At 39.7% G+C, this 24,570-nt stretch overlaps 1 protein-coding gene across 4 annotated transcripts in view; it reads left to right on the top strand.

Moving 5' to 3' along the window:
• The first annotated feature begins 7,933 nt into the window (after positions 1–7,933).
• Positions 7,934–24,570, top strand: part of ppp1r9ala (protein phosphatase 1 regulatory subunit 9A-like A) — a 62,899-nt gene continuing 46,262 nt past the window's right edge. For 3 of the 4 annotated variants that reach the window (XM_064327196.1, XM_064327198.1, XM_064327195.1), the window contains exons 1-2: positions 7,934–8,182; positions 8,796–10,760. In XM_064327196.1, coding sequence (XP_064183266.1) covers positions 8,991–10,760 — 1,770 coding nt within the window. In that variant the 5' untranslated portion in view covers positions 7,934–8,182; positions 8,796–8,990. The remainder of the gene's footprint in view (positions 8,183–8,795; positions 10,761–24,570) is intronic. The other variant, XM_064327197.1, reaches the window with a different exon arrangement.

Here is a 24,570-nt window from a genome sequence, read left to right as displayed (position 1 = left end):
CATTTTGGATTACTTTGGGACAAAAGCTGTGGTTTGGTATCCGCTTTCATTATTTCTTGTGTGACTGTCTATGTCTGTAACCTGTGTTAATTGTTTTAAGGTAGTTGAACTTCGTCTTTAGGTTAGACGTGAATATTTGTTGTAACTTAATACATTTCTTAATTTTCACCTGGTTGTGAGTTGTACTTTTTGATAAAGGTTGATCCAAACAGTTTGCTCTGCCAAATTACCAAATTAAATCAAATAAATATATTTTACATGTTGGGTAAGGGAGGTGTTGATGCACTTGTGTTTGGTATTCAGAGTGCCGGACGTCAAATGAGGATGTCTACGGTTAAAACTGCTGGGTTCGGAACGTTAAACATATTTCAGTTAATCCTCACCTTGCGGACAATATGTATACGATTGGCAAGCCTAAATATTTACATTTCTTGTTGCCATAGAACCCCCTTGATTCCATTTCACAGAGAGGCAAGCAAACCACCAGAAACAGCAGGTGAGCCTCATGTTTACTCAAATGAACTTTCTTCTATGAGTGGCTGCCCTGGGAAAGAACAAGATAACTTTGTTCCAGGGTCATGTTGCTAATTTATAAGTTCCAAGAGAAGTGGCGTGTCATGGTTCTGTGTTTTCCTATCTGTGTTTCCCTTGTTGGGCCGCCAGATGGCGGCACTTCTGTTTTGTGTCCTGCTCCCCCCTGTTAATTGTATTATTGTTTGTCTCGTTATTCTATCATTGTCCCCACCTGTGTCTTGTTATCCCCTCCTTTTCTGGTTTGATTGTTTTGAGTTCACCTGTGTCTTGTTACCCCCTGTCTATTTAAGTTCTTTGTTCCTTTGACTCGGGTGCTGGTTCCTTGTGTTTGTTTGACTTACATGTATCTGCCTGCCTGTGCTTTGTCCTGCTTGTGTGTGGGACTGAGTTTCCGCCTGTGTGTTCTGCCTGTTAGTTCCTGCCTGGTTTCTGTCCTACCTGTGTTCTGCTCTGTGTGTGTTTTGAATTTAGAGTTTTCTGTTTTGTGTTTTTGGTAGTGCCCTGCGTGGCCTTTTGGTTTCCTGTTTTTTTTGTCCCCTGTCATGTAAGTAAAGTCTTTGTTAATTTTCCCTTTTTGAGTTTGTGTTTTTTTTCTATCTGCGTTTGGTTCCCCCCTACCCGTTACGTGACATGGCGTGTGGGTAATCTGAATTTTTTTTGATGAACAATGTCTTGCTGCTACCACTAATCGCATTGATCCCCTGCAGCTTGAAGACGAATAACAAGCAAATAGTGATCGGTCAGTTCAGTACAGCTGAATCAAAGGATGCTACTGTTTTCTGACATCAAAATTATAAATTAATTTTCATACCTAACTGTCTTTAAATTAATTTGAAAGAAAATTCTGCATTATAAAACAACCAGAAAAGTAGCTTAGTAAATAGAACACTAGGTTCTACCAATTATCCCCAACCAGTTCTCACGTCTGCCTGCTTTGTACACTGTATCCCAGTATTCCCTCAGGGACATGTAATCTGATTCATGGACCAATGCTGAAAACACATTATCAGTCCTTGCTAACCAACAGCCAAATTTGACTCCTCCTGTCTCCCTTTGCTGTCTAGATACCAAAGAAAAAAACTATTTGAGGAGTTGCCATGGAAACAGTAATCATGACAATGCCCTGTATTGAACTCTCAGGAGAAATGCAGGCCCAGTGGCTGTCTGCCTGCCTGCCTTCAGAGCCCAGCCGTGGTTGCTAGGAGATTATCCAGTGCAGTTGTAGCAGTAAACGCACACATGCAAACAACATGCAGAAATGCATCAGCCCATTTGCTGTGTCTGATTGAGTGGCTTGTTTTCCAGGTTCCAAAGCTGTAAATGAGCAAAATCCATCAAACATAATCAAAAGTCTCTAAATGGAAAAAAAAGTTTTAAATAGCTAGAGACAAAGTGTTTAGGTTTAATTTTGTTTGTTTTTATTTATTTTAAACTAAAGCATATAGACCCTAGAAAACATGTGAATAATTATGACAAAAATGATATTTCAATATAGAAACAAGCAGCAAAGTCAGTTTGACATATTTAAAAAAATTAAGCACTAGCATATTTTCTGCTATTATTTTTTCTTGTACTTTTATAACATTATTCGTTTGTGCATTCTGAGCCCTGTGGCTGTGCTCCAAAGCAGCTCCCATGAAGACCTAAATGTCATTTATATCTAAACACATTCTTATTAAACCAGAAGCCTTTGCTATGAGGCACAGAGAAGAGATAAATTAAAAAATATATATATTAAAAAAAAAAAAAAAAAAACACCAATCGGGAATACCCAACACACACACCCCAGGAAATGCCAGTAAACCACAGTTTTCTTTATGAAGACCTGATTGGTCTAAGTACTGGTGTACTGACATTTTTAAGACATTTATTTCAACAGATTTTACAACATCCATGCTCAGCACGTTTCAGAGTCTCTTATAACCAAAAGTAAACAAAAAGCCTATATGAGATGAGTTCATCCCAAGGAAAGTGAAAAGGAGACAGCTGGCTGGAAATAAAGCCTTTAAAAAGCTTATTTTGATTATGTGGCACAGGAAATATATCTGCTTGTCTGCATTGGATTCTGTTTTATTGTTACAAAAGGTTAAAAAAAACAACAGTATTTCGCTATGAAATATGTATATTGTCTCATCCCAGGGGCTTCTGCGAAAACTGCAGTGCTCTAAATATGGTGAATTAAATAGATCACCATCTGCTTGGTTATTGTAGTCCAAGTGGACATATTGTCCAGAAAGGCAGTTAACTCCCTTATAAATTGATTTCAATCATTACATTACAGGCATTTAGCAGACACTCTTATCAGGCAGTTTCTAGCTATTGTATCAAAACTGGATTATCAGTATTGCTCAGTGATTTGACCTACAGTTATAAAAATGTGATTGGAATGGTCAGAATAATTAACATTCAGATCTTGATGACCATACAAGCTTTAAAATATAAAATGAATGTTGGTAAATAGTGTACAAATATAATTTAACATACCACACTGATAAAGGAAAAGTTCATAAAAACTTACTGCCCATATTTAGCTATTTATGTTTTGTTTCAAAGCAGCCCAACATTTAAATATACAGTTTCATTCATCATGCTTAATCCTATTTTTTTATCAGTATAAAACATACTTCAATACTATTTGTCTTGCTAAGACCGAAACTGTCTAATGTAAGGTATGGGGTGAATGTTGTTTTTTTTTCTCTCTCTCTCTCTCTCTCTCTCTCTACCAATATAGACTCATAAAGCTATGCTTGTTTCATCACTTCAATGTCCTTTAGCAACTGAGGAGTACTTTACAAATAGTTAATTGGCCAAGGGAATCCCTTCTGAACAAGGAAGGAGGGAATACCCTGCCTCCTCAACCCTTTCCTTCTTGGTGCTGTTATGGCCAATTACGCATCTCCCAACAGGACTCCCAGGCCACAGCTGGCATTGACAAGGGATGATCCTGTCCAGATATTGGAAACCTTACTGTGGCCATTGCAAATGCCTCAGATTGGTACCCCACCTGAGGGTCCCATCAGGCTGCATTCTAAAATTTGGTGAAGTATAATTTTGAAAGAAAAAGATACATTTTCTCTAATAAAATAGTATAAAATATAATTAAAAGTTTTTTAAAAATGAATTCTCTTCGATACATGACATTGTCTTATTGAGCACATTTCAATGAGCAATGCAATACCGCAACCAGCCAGAAATAAAAATGAACTTTTTTGGATTCACAAAGTTAATTTTATACACAGAACACTTGATGAACTAGTGGTGAAGTGTAGGGTTACAAAGTGACAGTCTTAGCAATAACGGGGAAATGAGGGCACTGCACTGATACCAAAATTAGCACTGATCAGACACTTCCCAAATTCCCTAAATATTTTACAGATCCAATTCTCTGAAAGAACTCATTCATGGGACTCTCTTAATTAACCTTTACTGCTTATCTGCTTCTAGAAGAAATCATACAAAGATGTTGTACATGTATAAGTACATCTGAACATCAATTATTTTACTAATGTATTACGGAGATGTTCAATGAATATGAAGTATATAGCATTTCTAGCCCCTAGTCTCAATCAGCTCCTTCCCCTACCACTTTGATTGGGTAGTATTTTTGAAATCTAGGTCCTTCAGCCACCAGGGAAATGATACTAACTTCATTCCAGGAAAGACTGGAGCTGGTTTCAAGGACATGGCTCTGTGTGTCTTAGGTAGAACAGTGATTACTGACAGAAGTCATGTCATCACTGCTGCTTGAAACTATATTTTGTTGTTTTCCCCCAGACAAAGATCCAGCTGCTTACTAAGCCACATTGAACTCTGTTGGTGACCTTTTCTGTCTCAGATGGAGAGACCTGCTTTCGGGTGAGTTGCCCTCTTTTCAAAATCTGGCTCAGCTCAGGGTTATTTTGTGATGGTGCTGCTGCGGTCACATTGACACGTATAATTTGTATGTATGGAGGGATGCATGTTGTTGGGAATACCTGTAAAGAACACACCAATTTCTGAAAGAATATCTAGCCATTGATGTTCTTGAAGGTAACACTTGTCTATCTTCTGGTTTTAAGGAGGATTCCTTGCTCACATTAACGGTCAGTTTGACACAATTTTAAATATTTAAGATGATCAACTTTGAGTTATGTACAGGCTTAACATTAATTTTGCTAGCGAGGCCAGACAGAGCTTATTAATACTCAAAAATACTTCAACACCCAAGTTTCTAACACTCCAGATACTCTGAGTTTCAGGATTTTTTCTCCTAAATTGAATGCCCAGTTGTGATTATTATTGTGTTCCTTTGCTACGATCTGACATCTTCCATTAATTAAAATGAGTATGTTTTCTCCATATAACGTTCAGTCTGTATCCAGTTCACTAGCACAATTTCAAAGCCACTGTGCCACAGGACAGCACTTCTTTTCACTGCGCAGAACACTAGCACAGTTTCAGAGCCACTGTGCCATATGACTCCCCTTCTTTTCACTGTGCAGTCCACTAGCACAGTATCTGAGCCACTGTGCCATAGGACTCCCCTTCTTTTCACTATGCAATCCATTAGCACAGTATCACAGCCACTGTGCCATGTGACTCCCCTTCTTTTCACTGTGCAGTCCATTAGCACAGTATCAGAGCCACTGTGCAGTCCATTAGCACAGTTTCAGAGCCACTGGTGCACTGGTGACTTGTCCAGGGTGTATTCCTGTCTCTCATGGAATGAATGCTGGGATAGGCTCCAGTGTATTTATTACCAGGATATACTGCTTGAGATTAAACATCGAAATGTTTTTGCATACTAAATACATTTGGTTAATCGTGTAAATGTGCTTTTTCCTACATGGTTTCAGCTGGGATTCTCTGAGGAACACCAATGTGAAGGCTTTACTGCTAATCCACAGGCAGAATTGGCTGTTTGGCTGAAGGGCACAATCTGGGGGTTCATTTAATTAATTCTTTGTGTGAGTAACTGTTCATTGCATGGTGATTAATTGACTCTGTCAATTAATCACCATGCAATGAACAGTTACTCGCATAAAGACTCTGGCTTGTAAGTTGCTCTGTATAAAAGTGTGTGATTAATGCTTAAATATACAAGTAAAATACTTGATTTGCTCTGCCACTATAAGCTACCAAGATTACAGCACAGCTTTCAATGTGGACAAAGCAGATAACAAGCAACACCCTCAATTTGCAGAGTAAGCCATTGCCTTACAAAGTTTGCCCTCTCCTCCAAACAACAAATCATGTTGCTGCAACTCAATATATAAAGCATGCAGACATGATGAAGAGGTTTCGCTGTTATTTGACCAAACATTAGAATGAGCAAGACGTGTGATCTAAGCGACTTTGACCAAGGTATGATTGTTGGTGCCAGACGTGGTAGTTCCAGCATCTCAGAAACAGCTGCCCTCCTGGGATTTTCATGCACTACAGCCTAAAGTTTACAGAGAACGATAAACAAGAAACGTTCTGTGAGCAGCTGTTCTATGGGCAAAAATACTTTGTTAATGAGAAATGCCAGAGGAAAATAAGCAGACTCATTCAAGCTGTTTACAACAGTGTTGTACAGAAGGGCATCACTGAATACAAAATACATTGAACCTTGAAGTGGATGTGCTACAGCAGTAGAATACCATGCTGAGTTCCACTTTTGTCAGTGATGAATGAGAAGATGAGGCTACAGTGGGAACGTGATCATCAAAACTGTTGCCTGGTCTGACAAATCTTGATTTCTGTTGTGACATGCAGGTGGTAGGCTTTGGTGTAAACAGCACAAATCCATGGATCCATTCTGCCACGTGTCGACGGCAGTGCAGGCTGCTGTTGGTAGTGTAATGGACAGTGGAACGTCTTCTTGGCACACATTAGGTACCAATAATACCAAATGGGCATCATTTGGATGCCACAGCATACCTAAGCATTGTTGCTGATCATTTATGCATCCCTTTATGGCCACAGTCTATCCTATTTCAAATGGATAATTCCAGCAGGTTAATGCGGCATGTCAAAAAGCACACATCATCTCAAGTTGGTTCCACAAATATGACTTAAATTTACTCAATGGCCTGCACAATCCCCAGATCTCAATCCAATAGAGCACCTTTGGGTTGAAGTGGAACAGGAGGTTTGCAGCATGAATGTGTAGCCAAGAAATCAGCAGGCACTGCAATACATTACATTAGATTACATTTATTTTGCAGACACTTTTATCCAAAGCGACGTGCAATAAGTGCATAACAAAGATAATTGGAAGAACTAAAAAAACACGTCAGATAAGGTACAATACTCATACAGTTATTCATAGCCATGAACACATTAAGTCCAGTCCACACAGTGAACATTACATTGACCTAACCTATGCTAAGTCACTAGGAGGCATTACAAGCTACAATATCAAGACAATGATACAAGGCACAAAAGTGCTGGATGGAGGTAAATGTAACAGGAGTGGCACAAGAGAGTACATGTATAATGATGCTATTGTGTGAGTATAGACCAAAATCTCTCAGGATTGTTTCCAGTACCTTGTTGAATCCATTTAGCAAAGAATTCAGGATGTTCTGTAGGCCAAAGGGGGTCCTACCTGGTACTGGATAGGTGTACCTGATAAAGTGGCCACTGAGTGTGCATTTGAGTGGCATTTCTAAATAACAGACACCTAAACAGATAGCTTCAGTGGTGCTGTTTTTCAGTAGTAATTCTGGTGCACTTTCAGTAGACTGGAGTGAGAGCAATAATCACAGCCAGGAAAGGTAGCTGGTATAGGTATAGACTGGCCATTTACCCATAGAGCAAGCTTAGTTTAAATATTTCCAGCAAAAGAGGAAAACAATTATTTTCCTCTTCAGATTAAGAGCAAATCATATCATAGTTTTGGTTGATTGATGGATTGTGAGTGTGTGCGCGTGTGAGAGTGAGCATATCTACAAGATGTATATTTTCAAGAAAAGGTGGCATTTCATGCATTCAAATGTTTCACAACCTTGTTATTAACAGTTACTGGCAAGGAACAAGGGTGAAACCAGTTTGGTGTAGCCTACACCTCACTTCATAGGAAATATCAAAACTAATGAAATTAAAAGTAGTTAAACATTAAGTGAAGCGCTATAGCTCACAGCCATCGGATTGTGCTTGGGGCTGAATTTAATTAAATGTAAATCTTAACACATGCAGTGGGTTGTAGGTAATATGAACAATACTGCAATTGGACTGTGTTACACATAATTATCCAAAAGAAAACGCCAGGAAGGCCATTTTATTTTTAGACCACACACTTCCTACCCTTTAAGATTGAGTCTTATATCACTGCAGTGCGGTAGGTGGGAGCATCTTTATGAACTACATTACTTTCCCACGCCATTCCTGTCCTGTATGTAAAGCCGGCGCCGCCATGCAGTCGAGAGGAGAGAGGGAGGGCTGCTGGTCCTGGAATGTGTTCATGCGCACGTCCCCGACCTCGGAGTGTACTCGGTGTGGCGCGCCGGATAGTCACAGGCACGCGCGTCGGGACGACAGGTCTGTGTGCTTGGAGAAAGAAGGAGGAAAGAAACGCTGGAGAGAGGAATGATGGCGGTGAAGCAGTGACAAGTTTTGGGAATGTAAATTGAACGAAAGAGTACTTAGACGTCTCCATAAGACACAGAAAACGCAGGAAACAGAGGTAAATCATTAAATGTTTGAGAATAGAAGAAGTTTGATAGACCTTCACCTTGTGATCTGGTTAACTTACTGTGATCTGGTTAACTTACTGAGCTCGCGAACTGCAGTAAAGAATTACTCAGTGTAGACTCAGAGGGACTAATTTGTAACAAAAGTATATACAAACTGTGGAAACGGTATGAGTTTTGTAGTTTTGTGAGTAATTTGGTATTTTTCATTAAAAACATGACTTGTCTGCTAATAGGCTACTCCGAAAGCTTAGTGTACTGCTCTTCATTTCGTGACAATAGTTAGCTTGGTGGCTAGGTGTGGATTTTTTAAGCACGATTCAGGAAATGTGGCCGAGTTAAACGTTGCGGTTTATTAACAGACGTTCAAAATCACTTCGGCAAAGTTGCGAACTAGGCTATAGTACAGACGAGACCGCGTCTCCCATTTTAATCCACTACATTTTTATAGTTTACCGAAATACTTTTCTGCTGCAATTTGAAACTTGAGCTCTGGATGAAACAGTTGGAATAGTCATTACCGAATACAGAGAAACATGAAGAATGTTATGAAATTCGGCTAGTTTACCCTAAAAAGTTCTAACGAGAAATGTCCTATTGTTGTAGATGTCCGCAGTCTATGTGAACTGAAGAAAGGCGCCGGGAACAGCTCAGCAGGACTCATGGCACAGTTCAAGTAGGAAAAAGAGGGCGCGTATGAAACGCCAACGGACCGAGAAATAAAGACTTGGATGGATATAACTTGTTTTACGCCTGTCCAGTAAGAAGTCTTATCTGCATTGTCCATTTCACCTCTGAAAAATGATCAAGACCGAAAGCAAAAGCGACAGGACCCTAAGGAGCTCATCTCCTCATAGAAATGCTTACAAGTCAGACTTCCACGCAATTAAATGCTCTTTTGATGGGGCTAAATCCGACAGTGCTCCCAAGTCTTATGCAAATGGATCTAGCGAGCCCCGGGAGGAGGCGAGGGGAAGACCGTTCGGCAACAGGGTGAATAAGATCAAAAACATTTTCTTGCAAATGGATGGCCAGCAACAGGAGAGCCAAGAGGTGAAAACAGCCATCAAAAGCGATTCACCGCTTGTTACTCTGCAAAAACCACAATGTGTAGCCAGTGCTCATAGAGCTAGTTTAGGTAGTGTTAACAGCCCAGAGTCTCAGGGCTCAGACAGATCGCCTAAGGGAGATGATGTGGAGATTGATAAAGCAGCACTGGCAGAGAAGTTCTCTGTGACCAGGAAATTGTTTGAGAAGGGCATCAAAGATCAGCCTGAAAAACTATCCCCCACTAAAGCAACAGGTCGGGTCTCTCTGGGCAGCGTGACTGACGAGGGGAGGGTTGGCAGACGATGCTCTGGTTCTTCAGAGGTTGCCGTTGTTAGTGTCCGAGCTGATCTCAGCCCTACTCCACTTAACAAAACAGCCCAGCAGGATGACAGGGGCAACAGTGAAGAAAAGCGTCAGGGCTCTAGGTCCTCTCTGAATGCTGGCCCCATCTCCAGAAGGCTGGAGAACTTCATGGCAGACAGTGATGGTGAGGAGACGAGCAACAAGACCACACCCGGAGCAGTGGACAGTGGGAATCTGTCCAGTGCCTCTGAGCGCTTGTTGGCCATCTCCCCAGTTGGTCAAGGTCAAAACTTTCACAAACCCACCTCCCGAGTTAGCGATGGTCTTTGCAAACCCTCTGCTGGCACTGCCACAACCAAACCTCCCAATCCTTCTGCAACGGATCTGAAACAGGCTTCAGCATATGCCAGCTCCTTGTACGGTTCCAGCAAAGCCAAGGTCCTGGACGTGGCCAGGGAAGAGGGTATGGCGCAGCGCAGTACTGGGGATCTGCTGCCCCACCGGGCTGTCGAACTGGATACTGCAGGAGTAGGGGTGGTCCGAGCGGAGTTGGTGGTGGTCCAGAATGAGTCATCAGAGAGTGAGGAAAATGAGGACAAAAACCTAGAGGACAGTGTTTTTGAGGAACCAAACACAGACCTTACAGAGGTACCTAAAACAGAAAGCTCAAGTGAGCTGGGAGGAGATTTCCCAGAGAAGCTAAGAGGGGACAGTACAAAGGAGGACATAACAAACTCCTTAGTGGAGCTCAAGCCAGATGCCCCAAAGGAGCCTGTGGTTGACCCTGTTGTTGAGAGTTGGGAAGAGCCTCCCACAAACCACTTCTCTCAGAAGGCAACAGGTGAGGAGTCAGAGGTCACAGAAATGTTGGAAAAAAAGGAAAAGGGAAGTAGCAGTGAAGAGAAGGAATTGAGATCAGTTGAGGAGCACAGAGACAAGGTTGAGCCAGTGAGGCAGAGCAAGGATTACAGAGAGGAGGAAGAAGGTGGGGAGGAGGAGAGTGATCAGGAGGATCAGGTGGAACAAAGTCCCCGGGCGGTAGTTTCTCCCATCGTCTATGGCATTGAGAACGCCGCATTTGTGGATGACAAGGACACGGATCAGGAACATCACGAGGAGGCCCATTCCTCTGAGGAGTATGAGGAGGTGCCTGGCCTATCAGATGAGGATGACCCAGGACCGCGGAGGAAGATCAGATTCTCCACCGCACCAATCCAGGTATACATTTACATTTTGTAACTGTTTATTTCCCCCTAGAGAACAGCACTGAAAGCAGTTGTCACCTCAGTTAAGTTATCACATGGAATACTAAGAAATGCCAGGTCACACACTCTTAAGTGTTTTCATGTTTGATAGTCATCCTGCTAACAAGACAGGCTAACAACGCAGATTCTCTCGTGTGGATTCCTTTCAAAGCCATAGTATTTTGGACTGTGCTAAAACTGATGCCCTCTGACATTGTGTGCCTCTTAATCAAAATGTTTCATTCTGAAAGCTTATTGCAAACAATCACATGTTCAGATACTTTTTTTCACTGTGGTATGAGACTTGACTGGGTAATCTATGTATTTGCCTCCTTTTAGCTAAAGTCTTTTATTACCTAAGCATACGCTAATGTTATGACTTGCATAAATACAAATAATGGGTAGCTAAAAAAGACACTGACTATCTTTGGTTTAGTTGTCCTCAGACTGCTATTTAAATATTATTTAATACAGTAGGTGTTTGAAGGTCATGTCTGTGTTTCACATCATATTTACTGTGTAAGTAATGAGTTGTGTAAACCTGTTTATGTGTGTTGCTCAGTCGTGCAGAAGGGAATGACCCTGGAGTATTTTTGGAATTATTGTTGACATTTCGCTGGGGGCATGTATGAGGAGTTTCTCAGTGATGATGGCATTGACAGAGCTGGACCCAATGGCAGGTCCACATCCCCATACAAGCAGTGCAGTACTGTAGTGTAAAGAGCATGACCCACACAGTCCAAGAGCCTTTCTCTAAACCCCTTTGAGTTAACAAACATTATTTCAGTGGGTTTGTTCAGAACAGTATTTAAAGTCTCAGCTTGGGGGCTTGAAGTCATTTGATTGCTATCCAGGTTTCTGGATTATAATCTTAAATCTGTTACTAGAAGTATGAAGAAAAAAAATTCTGAGTAGCACATACCATTCCACTATATATCCATTTAGTCACATTTCTGGTGTGTTATTCATCAGACAGGATTAGGCTATCCTCTTTTGTTCATGATTACTGTTTGCTATAAATGAGGTTGTATGTTATCTTTTATTTTATTTTATTTTTGTTTTGTGGTGGGTAGGGCGCAACAAAGTAATTACCTGCTGTAGCATTGGCATTCCTGTGCTCATGATGTCATGTCTCTGCGCCACTGCTCCTGACTACATCAACACTGGCCCAGCTTGGATGGAGGGTACCCTTACTCCAAATCAATATTTTGTCAGAATATGTGAAAACAAATTGGCTCAGTGCATTCCACTACCTCTGGAACAATGTGGTGTTTATCCAGAGCCTGAAATAGAGCCCATCAGTTCACGCACTTCCTGTATTATCTGCCGGCCCCCCAGTGGCTGGGCTTACGTGGCCCTGTGGCCTTCTGCAGGGTGTCCTAGGAGTGGTGCTTGCCCCTCCCCAGTCAGTCAAAACAAAAACTGTGAACCCTCGCACGGCACCACAGAGACATTGATTGCAGCCAGGGCAGAGGATAGCCACACGTCCAGGCATGTTGGTAACTATGTGTCGGAGCTCCTCACTTGCTGTTACAGTCCATTCGTTGATCTTGGCAACATTTTATGTGACACTAATATTGAAAAAGTATGAAGATCCCGTTTCAGATAAACATTCATAATGTGTCATATCAACTTTTTTTGTTCCCCTGGTACCATTTTCTGTAAATAGGCAACTTCATGTTAGCATTTTTCTTTCAGTTTATCTGTTTACAAAGTTAATCTTGAGACCTTCTGATCAGATGGATTAAGGGCTTGCACTTGAATTTAAACCCACAACTATCCAGTTATAGGTCTAGTGCCCTGCTCGGCTCCATGTGCTACCTTAATCCAGTAACCTCCACTGAGTGTGAGAACAGCGCTGGTCAATAACAAAACCAGTCTCTTCTGTAGGCCTCAAGTAAACCTGCCTAAATCGACACCTCAAAAACAGTGGATTTTTCTCATGTTTTGTTCAGTCTGTAACATTACACTGACTAAGACCCCAACAAGATCTCACACGCCCTTTTTCTAGCTCGAAAGGCCTACAATAAACTATGATGCAATACCCCTGTAGGAGTACATTCCTCCTCCTGAAATTTTGAAAGGATGATCTTTGTTAGAATCCCCATAAACAGCATGGTCCTGCCCTGGCATGCTGTTCTCTCTCTCCTCATTTTTCCCCCCTCTCAGGTTTTATTAGTAAAGGGTAGGTGAGGTGATTTCTTATCAGTTCTGTATATACACACACACGCGTGTACACGTGCACACTAGGGGTGTGACTTCTAAATTTTAATCCGTAAACATTAACAAAAATGCTAAACGTTTAGGAAAATCTCTTAATGATTAAACCCATTTTTTTAAGCGCCAACATTTTGTACCCATTTAATTTTACATTGTCCTATTCTGAGATGTTGTAAGGTTGTGTTTGAAAGTATTAGGCCTAGTGCTAGTCTGGTGTCATTTTTTAGTGAGATTGTGATATGCTGCTTGATCAGCTCTCAAGTGGTAATGCAGGTGTGTGCTTGCAAACATGGCAAAAATGAAGTTGACATTCCTCAAAATGCTTTGCAAGAATGCAATAGAAAAACTGTTATTTGCTTTCACTTTGACTGGATTTCATAAAATAATGTCAAATGTAATCTTTGTAGGGCTGGCTCCGAACGTTCAAATGGTTCGGAATTCATTCAGTATATTGGCATTCGAATCTCAATTCAGGATTCGGATAATTCGTTTTTTAAGTTTTTATTATTATTATTATTATTATTAGTAGTAGTAGTAGTAGTATTGTTTGTAATTTGAGGATAGGTTAGATAACCTAAATAAAATAAAATAAAATAAGCCAGAGCATGCAAGGTGCGTCACTCACTCTACAAACGCTTCAGTCCATGTGTCCATTAGCACAATGGCAACTGCGAAGAAATCCGCTGTGTGGAAACACTTCAAAATTACCGATGACAAGAAAAAGGCTCAATGTCAAATATGTAACAAGCAACTGGCATACCACGGCGGCACAACAAATCTGAGTGCTCATTTGAAATCTGTAAGTATGTGTATAATGAATTTGTCAGTGAAAAGATATCCTGTAGCTAGCCTAGTAGGCTAGCCTAGGCAGTTAAACTAGCTAGCTAACTTTGTTACAGGCATTGTTACGGTGATTGGCGTCAAAGAAATTTGTTAATAATAATAATAATAATAATAATAATAATAATAATACGATAATAATAATAATAATAATTATTATTATTATTATTATATAGCCAATTTATTATTATAGGTGTATCCCCTGAGATTGCACCTGTTACATTTTTCTGTTACTAGGCTACTGATCTGCTGATTTTATATATTTATGACTTTGTGCATTAAAATTTAATTTTGGAAATAACTGTTGTATAATTTGATCCTTTCAATAAACGGGCATATGAAACTTGAAGGCCTTCATTCACGGCTAGGCTATACAATGTCCCCCACTGGATCTATAATGAACTGCAGCTTTCGGTTATGAAAGCTAATAGGTCTGCGGTATTCCTAATTATTAAACGTGTTTTGTGAGAACGAACATTCGGAGCTTCGTTTGGAAACACCAACGAATGTCCGAAGCGCATAAAATGGCATTCGGGCCAGCCCTAAATCTTTGCGACACTGAGCTAACATTCTTCAACGCCACCGATAAAAAATAATTTAAGGTATAAAACCTCAACAGCAACTGCGTGACAAGGTGTGTAGCCGCCGTGCTGTCAGTTCAAGAACGACTGCATCACATTCTCATCAAATCTCAATGAGAACTTTCACTTTCAAAAAGTGTGACACAACTAGGCGAGAAGGATTTAGTGGCATCTAGCGGTGAGGTTGCAGATTGCAACCAACTGAATACCTCCTCCCCCCCCCTCCCCACCTCCCCTCAACCCTCCCTTTTCAACAACGTAGGAGAAGCTATGGTGGCCTGTAAGTTCCAAAAATTATGTCATCATCTACGACAGCATTGAGTAGCCATGTGTCAAGTGATGAGGTTCCTTGATAGATTTATAAATTATATTTAGTTATTTAGTCTGTAAAACTATAGGTCATAGCTTACAAGTAAGCGTTTTATTGCTAACGTTAGCTGCTTTGCATGGTAAATCATAGAAAGACATGATGCGTCACAAAAACTATTACACTAGCCTACTAACTAACGCTTACATTACAGTGTAAATTTCAAAAATAACGTATATAAAGGAAATATTTTGAGCACCAATACTTACATAGCAATGATGAAATCTTATCTGTTTTCAATAGATATAGACAGAGACAGTAAATCAAAGATATATTTCTATCCGCTTCTGTCTTATACCAGAAAACAATGTCAGCTAGGTCTATCAGCAAACATATGGCTTAGCTAAGCCCAGAAGTCCTCAATAATAATAGTATTTTCCAAGGAATTACGAAAAATCATTGACAACATTTCGTTAGGTGCAGCTTCTTCTATTGCTACCACAGAGTGAATGCAATGATAACAAAACTTTCGATTACGCTGACCAATAAAACACTATTCCAAAAGCAAAATCAGACATGTTATACATCATTAGAAAGCTTATACTCTCATCTACTGAATAAATGGATTGTCAATCAAGCCAGACTGTAATAAAAAGGGCGACAACGCCGTAAACAACATGTGTGGTATAACGCACGGCTATTTTGGACGGTACTCAGGGATCGCAAATGCGTGTATATTTCACAAACGGATTGTCCAAGACAATATATGACCACTCAGTCTCTTCTTTCTTCTTTGTCTTCCAACTGGTGCATTCACGCCACCCACCAAAATTAAAAACGTGGGGGAAAAAAAACGCGAAAGGCCCTCTCTAGAGCCGTTTGTCCGTTCGGGGCTACTGTAGAAACATGGCAGTGCAACATGGCGGCCTCCGTGGAAGAGGACCCACTCCCTATGTAGATAAAGGGATAAAGGGCTCATTCTAAGATAACGAAAGCACAACAATTCTTATTTTCATGGGATTATACACTAATTAAAACATACTTATGAATATTATATTCCATTTCTGCCAAGTCTGTTCTGCTAGATGCCACTAAATTCTACACACTGTACCTTTAAAACATATTCATTTTTGCCTGATTTTTATTTTATAGTATGTATATAGCCGCGTTTCCACCGCAGGAACTATACCCCGGAACTAGGAACCTTTTGAGGAACTCAGTGCGTTTCCACCGCAGGAACTAGGGTCTTTATTTTACCCCCCAAAAATTTCCTGCTCGGGGGGTAGTACTTTCCGAAAGTACAGGAACCTTTTGGGTGGAGCTTGCAGCGCTGAACATTTCTGATTGGTCGAGTACTCGCAGCATTTTTTTGTGTTTATTTTCACCCGCCATGTTTAAAAATATGCAGGCGCAAACCGATTTATTTTCATAATAACTTCAAATCAAACTTGTATGTTATGCGGCGCAGTAGCCTACTTTTGGTTATAGCCTGTCAACGTCTTGGAATTATAACGTGTGCTCTTCTGTTCTTTTCTTGCTTTAGTATTCGTTTTATAAAATGCTAAGCATTCGTGCTGGGACAGCATATTACGTAGGCTACCAAAACATTCAAACGGATTAATTCGGTTGCTGAATATTTTCTTCCGGATTTTCTTTGTTAGCCCGTTGTAATTGACTCAAAACGTTTGATACAGTTATGTGAGGTATGCGGTAGTTCTGCGTAATTCACATTGGTGATACAGTAAAAGCAAACTGGAAATCACCTTCCGCACTTTTTATCCGGGTAAAATAACAGGTTAATTCTAGTAATCTTCCCTTTAGCTTTTTCAGACTGCCGTAATTTTACTCAATTTTACTGCCATTTTTCAATTCCACAAAAAGACCAGGAAGACTATGGACTCATTTATGGTGCATGGTTCGCATCTGGAGGGCACACTTCGCTGCTCGGCTAGCAGTAACTTCGAAGGAAAGCAAACGGTGGCTGTACCACTACTAATTTACATTTTCACGCAAGTCCGAGTTTTCGTTCTATTCTTGTCATTTTGCGATTAGCCTATATGGAATTGACGACGAGAAAGTAATAAAACAGCAAATTGTTTACCACGTGTGCATGTTTTCTGCTGTTAATGAATGTGTTTGAGAGGATATATGAAAATCAATAAATACAAAAGTAACCATATATAGTCATTGTTGGTAACCCGTTGTATATAAGTGGAATAAACCCCTCCGGGCTGTCCCGGTTATTAGAAAATAATGTAGGCTACTTCGGTGGTAGTATGGGGTTACAGAAGAAATCATATGACAGATGGACCGACGACAACGTCAGTGGGCTAATTTGCCTAATCTTCGCGGTACTTTAGACCCCGGTGGAAACGCAGACAACCATTGGCTGAAGGAACCTTTTAGTTCCTGGTAAAGTAGTTCCTGGGACTGAAAGTTCCGGGTAATTTTGGTGGAAACGCGGCTTATGACTTTTTAAAGATTAAGTAAACCCATCACCTCTAAGGCTGTCAAAAGTGCCATGAAATTGAGTTCAAATATTATCTTCTGTAATTAGTTAGTGTTCAAATATATTCAAATATCATTTGCCTATAATTAACAAAAATAAGCTGCTTATTGTCGTGCACAATATGCACGTGACGCTCCCTCTAAACTGGCCTGCGTGTTATTTTCCACAAGCGGGCAGTAGAATAGAGGACATCGTGAACTTTCATACTAGGCTACTACATCTGGGGCCTCATTTATAAAACGTATTTTAGATCAACTGTGAGGCGCGTACGTAGAAAATCACATCAAAGTAGTGATTTATAAAATTTCAACATGACTCGATTTGACTGTGGAAACGGCTGTGGCTCTATGGGGACCAAAAAATGACATAAGCATAAATAAATGAATAAATAAATTTTGGTAATGAAAAAGGCTATTTATTTATTTATCCATTTCTACATTTGTTTATTTATTTATTTGTGTATTTCTACATTTACTAATTTATATATTTCTTCATTTATTTATTTCTATATTTTTGTGTCAGTATGTTAATTGAGTGGGTGGTCCTAACATCAGTCTGAAGCAGGATTGGTCAGCTGGGCGAACCAGACAGAAGCAAACGCAACCACAACATTTATTTTTCCTTTTTGTATAGCCATTTCCGTGGATAAAATCGCATGTATTATTATTTTCTGTTAAAACATTTAATTTATATCCAGGGAGATAGCTAACTGCTTGCAAGTTAGATGCTGTGTGTAGCCATTTACTAATACAATCACATTTCAGGCTGGAAAATAACCCATTGAACCAGAGAAATTGCTGAGTTGTCTTAGAATCTTTATTGCCAAAGAATGTAGGAAGGCTGGCTGCGTCGGCATAGCAACGGACCCTGCAACGAAACTTCAAGTACATCACAATGGTTTTAGAATGTTATTACCTGTTATTATCTGAATAATATCGAATATATATAGTAAAATAATCACTAGGATAATGATAGGGTAAGATTTGGATCAGATTCAAACTTAGACCTCCCACCAATATAATTTCATTTCGCATGTGTGGACTAGGTTTAGCAGCACTGAATTAGCCTACTCGCATTGCCAGACCTAATGTCAATGATCTGCATTGTAAACATTACACAAGGTGACGCCATATCCCTCTGCTTTGTCAGTGAATTTACCCTCTGTATGAAATGTGTTAGGCCTATGTAAATAAAGTTGCCTTGCTTTGAATGCAATTCATGCAACACTTAGCCTAATATTAGAAAACCTTTTATTGGCACAATAAAAAAACAAGTATAATGAACTTTTGTGCAAAACAGATTTTAGTGCAAATCAGATAAACAATTATCTGAAAAACATTTCACACGAGACACGTTATTGTATACTAAGGCCACGTTGTGACAAAATGCCGAAAGTATGGCAAGAATAATGAAGCGGAAGTAAAGTCAGAAACAAACAGGTAGCCAGGGTTTTTATTAGATAAAGAGGGTTTGGTCACTGATCTATGGTCCTCAGTGTTATTATCATGGTTATATAACTGGTTAGTAGCCCTTGTGATCGCCAGACTTTGCCTTGATCTCGTTTTATAAAGACTTTGCAGGTAGCAACGTTTTGAAAATGCTAGGATTATATTCTTACGTTCCCGTCGCCATGCCAGAAAGATCGCCACTCCAGAAAACCTCAGGAATGCGATGTGAAAAAACGTTGGTTTCTGGACTGTAAATGGGACCATTGAAAACAAGGACAAAGTAACATGCAAAGTATACACTCAAGTTGAGTGTATAAGTAGTGATGTTATGTTCGCGAACAAGCCGATTCTTTTCAACGGCTCTTTGGTACGAACGAAGGGAACCGAGTCGTACTTGGTGAGAGCCGTTCTTTTTATCATTGTGCCCAAATTTAACTGCCTGCCCTAAATCCACTCCACTCTGCAGAACACGCATGAACACATCTTGTTGTTATGAATCTAATTACCGCATGCACTTTATTGTCCATGTCAAGTATGAATGACTCTAAATTCGAATTTCCACCTCAAAAATGGTCTTTTAAATTAAAAGACTAAGGTAGGCTAATTATTTGCATTATCTGTTGTACCGTTTGTATTCCACAAGAGAGCACGAGCAGGCAGACAACATCTTTCATCAGAATTAATTAGTGCAAAGTTTAATGCAAAATATGAAGACAAACTGCCATAATTTCAATAACAATTAGTAAAGTATGCTTCTCAAATAAGTAATAATTAGCTACCGGTATGTTAATAATAATACTCACGGCGATTGGGCTGCATTCAGCGATGCCATGGCAATGTAATGTACTACTGGAGCGTTGAGCCGAACTAAATCCTCCATTAATTTTCCCAGACGAAACTGAAGGTTGTCATTGGGTGCAGTATTCTCAAAATTGTTCGCTAATGATCTTAAATCATTGGCAATGGCTCTTACAAAACTGTCCATCAATAACACAGGGCTACATAAAACTAAAGCCGCGTTTCCACCAAAAGTACCCGGAACTACTTTTCAAGGAACTAAAAGGTTCCTTCAGCCCATGGTTGTCTGCGTTTCCACCGCGGTCTAAAGTCCCGCGAAGATTAGGCAAATTAGCCCACTGACGTAGGAAAAGCGACGTTGTCGTCAGTCCATCTGTCATATGATTTATTCTGTAACCCCATATTACCACCGAAGTAGCCTACATTATTTTCTAATAACCGGGACAGCCCGAAGGGGTTTTTTCCACTTATATACAACGGGTTACCAACAATGACTATATATGGTTACTTTTGTATTTATTGATTTTTATCGATTTAATCACCTGGAATTGAAATATTCTTCTGCAGCTGTTTGGGCATATTTTACCGTTGTCAAGCAAAACTGTCGTTGGTAGTTGAACTTGGACCGTTGTTATGCAACAAATAGGATATAGACCAATAGTCAGATTGTAACTGTTTTATATATCCTCTCAAACACATTCATTATGTTTTTATGCGAACATTCGCTTTCATGTCTTCACATCCGAAGCGACAGAATGCATTCACATTTCCAATATAACTGGCAACAACCGCAGAAAACATGCACACGTTGTAAACAATTTGCTGTTTGATTACTTTCTCATCGTCAATTCTATATTGGCTAATCGCAAAATGACAAGAATAGAACGAAAACTCGGACTTGCATGAAAATTTAAATTAGTAGTGGTACAGCCACCGTTTGCTTTCCTTCGAAGTTACTGCTAGCCGAGCAGTGAAGTGTGCCCTCCAGATGCGAACCATGCACCATAAATTAGTCCATAGTCTTCCTGGTCTTTTTGTGGAATTGAAGAAAGAGTAAAATTACGGCAGTCTGAAAAAGCTAAAGGGACGATTACTAGAATTAACCTGTTATTTTACCCTGACAAAAAGTGCGGAAGGTGATTTCCAGTTTGCTTTTACTGTATCACCAATGTGAATTACGCAGAACTACCGCATACCTCACATAACTGTATCAAACGTTTTGAGTCAATTAGAACGGGCTAACAAAGAAAATCCGGAAGAAAATATTCAGCAACCGAATTAATCCGTTTGAATGTTTTGGTATGTAATATGCTGTCCCAGCACGAATGCTTAGCATTTTATAAAACGAATACTAAAACAAGAAAAGAACAGAAGAGCACATGTTATAATTTCAAGACGTTGGCAGGCTATAACCAAAACTAGGCTACTGCGCCGCATAACATACAAGTTTGATTTGAAGTTATTATGAAAATAAATCGGTTTGCGCCTGCATATTTTTAAACATGGCGGGTGAAAATAAACACAAAAAAAAAGCTGCGAGTACTCGACCAATCAGAAATGTTCAGCGCTGCAAGCTCCACCCAAAAGGTTCCTGTACTTTCGGAAAGTACTACCCCCCGAGCAGGAAATTTTTGGGGGGTAAAATAAAGCCTAGTTCCCTAGTTCCTGCGGTGGAAACGCACTGAGTTCCTCAAAAGGTTCCTAGTTCCGGGGTAAAGTTCCTGTGGTGGAAACGCGGCTTAAGTGGCAACAACTTCAGTTTAGCTAAGCGGCTGGTAGCGAGCTAAAGGCAAAGCTCCCGTGTACCAGTCAAGTCAAGGCAGTAGTAGTAGATCCGATCACACCGATATAACCAAACCAGCTTTAGACTGAGGTAGGACCGCCTACCTTATTAACATACGGACACAGAAATACAGAAATAAATAAATAAATGTAGAAATGCATAAATATATAAATGTAGAAATACAGAAATAAATAAATAAATGTAGAAATGCATAAATAAATGTAAAAATACAGAAATAGCCCTTTTCATTACCAAAATGCATTTATTTTTCATTTATTTATGTATTTAATTATTTATTTCTGCATTTATATATTTATTTATTTATGCATATGCCATTTTTTGTTCTCCATATAGGCTACGTCAGGTCTTCACTTGACATATGCACGCAAGTTCATTTTATAAATGAGCCCCCTGCAGTTTCTATAGCCTAATGCGCAAATGAATAAAGCACTTTCTCGTGTACGTAATTTGCCACAACTCGGCATTTATTAATCACAATAATAGGGAAATGATTGTTTATAGGAAATCCCTGTTTATTTCTTAACACAAAAACTATTCAAACGGCTAATACCTGTAGCCTAAAACCACATAAATTACTTACTCTGTTTAGTTTGTTTAACTTCTTTCATCATCCAATTTCATCAAAATCTTCAGAACAGAAAGGAAACATAGCTTGCCATGGGAACATTATTTAGCCTAAATTGTTAGCTGACCAGTAACGTTAGCACAGGAAATGAACTTTGCGTGCATGAACATGATTCGCCGCACAAAATTAAGGCCTGTATATTTGTTAATTACAAAACGAGGAATCAAAAACGCGGGATCCAAAACTAATATTCAAATGCTCAAATTTAGGTTTGAACTTTAAAAAAAAAAAAAAAAAAAAAAGATTTTCAAATTTTCGGTTTTCAAACTTTGAATATTTTTTTGACAGCCCTAAACACCTCATTACTGTTATATCCTCTCAACTCATTTAATGTTGCCCACTCTTTGCTACTCATCAAATGGCACTTTTCTGTGATTAGCCCACAGTAGGTTTTGAGGTCTGTTTTTGCAACTTTATATTTAAGACCACATCTTGCCGTTTATACATGTAAAAGAATTTTTTTTGCACTGTGTAAGGGTTTAGCGATTTTTGCCCATCCCTAGTGCTCACTCGTGGCTAAATTTTTGCTCCGTGTCTGTGCCTGTTTTCAGACTTGCGAGTCATGGCCTCACCTAGAAGTGGGAGAGTGTGGCCTGGTTCCCCACAGTCCTCTGAATGTTGTGCATTCAGACAAATATTGTGCGGTTACATGGTTTGCACTTGGACTTACAAGTGAGTGGACTTTGCTCCCTCTATGCCTTTGTATCTTTTCAGTCTTTTAGATATGAGGCATTTGCTCTTTTTGTGAATTTGTCCTGATTTGTGTTTGGTGTCAGTTGTTCACCTGAATTCATACCATATGTGTCATTTAAAAAATGAAGTATAGGGCAAAAAGGGCATTGTGAACTTGGGTTGGGTTTGGCATTGTGAAATAATTTAATGATGTTACCTTAAAAGGTGTGCACCCCTTTAAATGGCATCTGTGAGAAGAAGTTAGACTGCAAGAAGTTGGTTAGTCTGGGGTGTACTGTAAGTTGCCTTTTTCGACTATATGGTGAAAAGCCCTTCCTCTGTCATCCCATCTTAGTCCACTCTGCTCTACTCAACAAGTGGGAATGTCTCCATCACACACTTTAAAAAGTATGGTCATTTCTAGCGGTAAAAAAAAGAAATCCCCACGTACTACTTCAGCATACACTCCTTTATTAAAAGCTATGTATGAAAATTAACAACACAACTAGAACAGTGACATGTAGTCAAGTATTTAACAGTTAACAGTAAACAGCTGCTTTATAGTAACCAACCACTATCCAAGAAAACAATATTGTGTTTGCATTCAGCAATATATACAGTAGTGTATGCGCTCAATAGTCTCACAGAAAATAGTTTGTTGACTTTTTAGTTCACTGCAGGGGTGATTAAACTTACAACAAGTTTGTGCTATTGTGTTAGCCTTTATTTGTCAATGTATGAGGCTAGTATGATGTAGCTAGCACAATCCAATAGCAATAACCCATAAGAATGTATTTTTATCCCTTTGAAGCATTGATTCTCAAACTCGGTCCTGGGGGCCCCCTGTGTATGCTGGTTTTCGTTCCAACCACAATTGCCATCCTAGAATTTTAACAAGCTGTTAATTTTTCTTAATTAGGTGCTTTTTAGAGGGATTATTTACCCTCTTCAGCCATATGCCAGAAATAGCTACGTATGCCATGAAGAATAAAATTCCCTTGTTTGCACTGTGCTTTATTTAAGCAATAAGTCACGAGAGGCCATGCTATGGTTGAGGCCAAATGTTTACATACACCTAGGCTAAAGACGTGCAAACTCAATTTTTCACAACTGATAAGCGCTATGTATGGAGGAAAAAGGGTGAGGTTTTTAATCTGAACAACACCATCCCAACTGTGAAGCATGGGGGTGGCAGCATCATGTCGTGGGGTTGTTTGCTGGTGCACTTCAGAAAAGAGATGGCATCATGAGGAAGGAGAATTATCTGGAAATACTGAAGCAACACCTCAAGACATCAGCTAGAAAGTTAAAACTTGGTCACAGCTGGACAGTGCATGGTTCCCACTCCTGGAAAACCTTGAAAACTTGGAAATTTATCGACTAGTTTTCCAGTCATGGAAAACACCTGAAAAATGAGAGAATTTACAAAATGTCCTGAAAATATTTGTGAGGTCCTGGAAAATTGTAAGCTAGGCTATAAGTCAAGCTATTAAACAGTATATTTAGAGCTGAGATTGCATATTTTTCTGTATTTTTCTCTGCTTTTCTCATTTATATTAGCTGCTGAGATTACACGGCAGAACAAAGTTTGGAATGGTTCTGGTACTTGTACATTGCCCCCCGGTCCTTCACCGGCTTTGGGCTACCATTGTCCATGTTCCATATCTGTAAGTCTAAGTCATGGAAATTGTCCTTGAAAATCCTGGAAAATGATTTCCTAAAATGAGTGGGAACCCTGACAGTGATACTAAGCATACCTCCAAAGTTGTAACAAATTGGCTTAAAGACAACAAAGTGAAAGTATTGGATTGGCCATCACAAAGCCCTGACCTAGAACATTTGTGGACTGAACTGAAAAAGCGTGTCCAAGCAAGGAGGCCCACAAACCTGACTGAGTTACACCAGTTCTGTCCGTAGGAATGGGCAGAAATTCCAGCAAAGTATTGTGAGGAGCTTGTGGAAGGCTACTCCAAGCGTTTG

This window comes from Anguilla rostrata, chromosome 3 (assembly GCF_018555375.3).
Source record: "Anguilla rostrata isolate EN2019 chromosome 3, ASM1855537v3, whole genome shotgun sequence".
In the NCBI taxonomy this organism is placed as follows: Eukaryota; Metazoa; Chordata; class Actinopteri; order Anguilliformes; family Anguillidae; genus Anguilla; species Anguilla rostrata.
The sequence above is the reverse complement of the archived record's forward strand: the minus strand, read 5'-3'. Positions and strand labels throughout refer to the sequence as shown.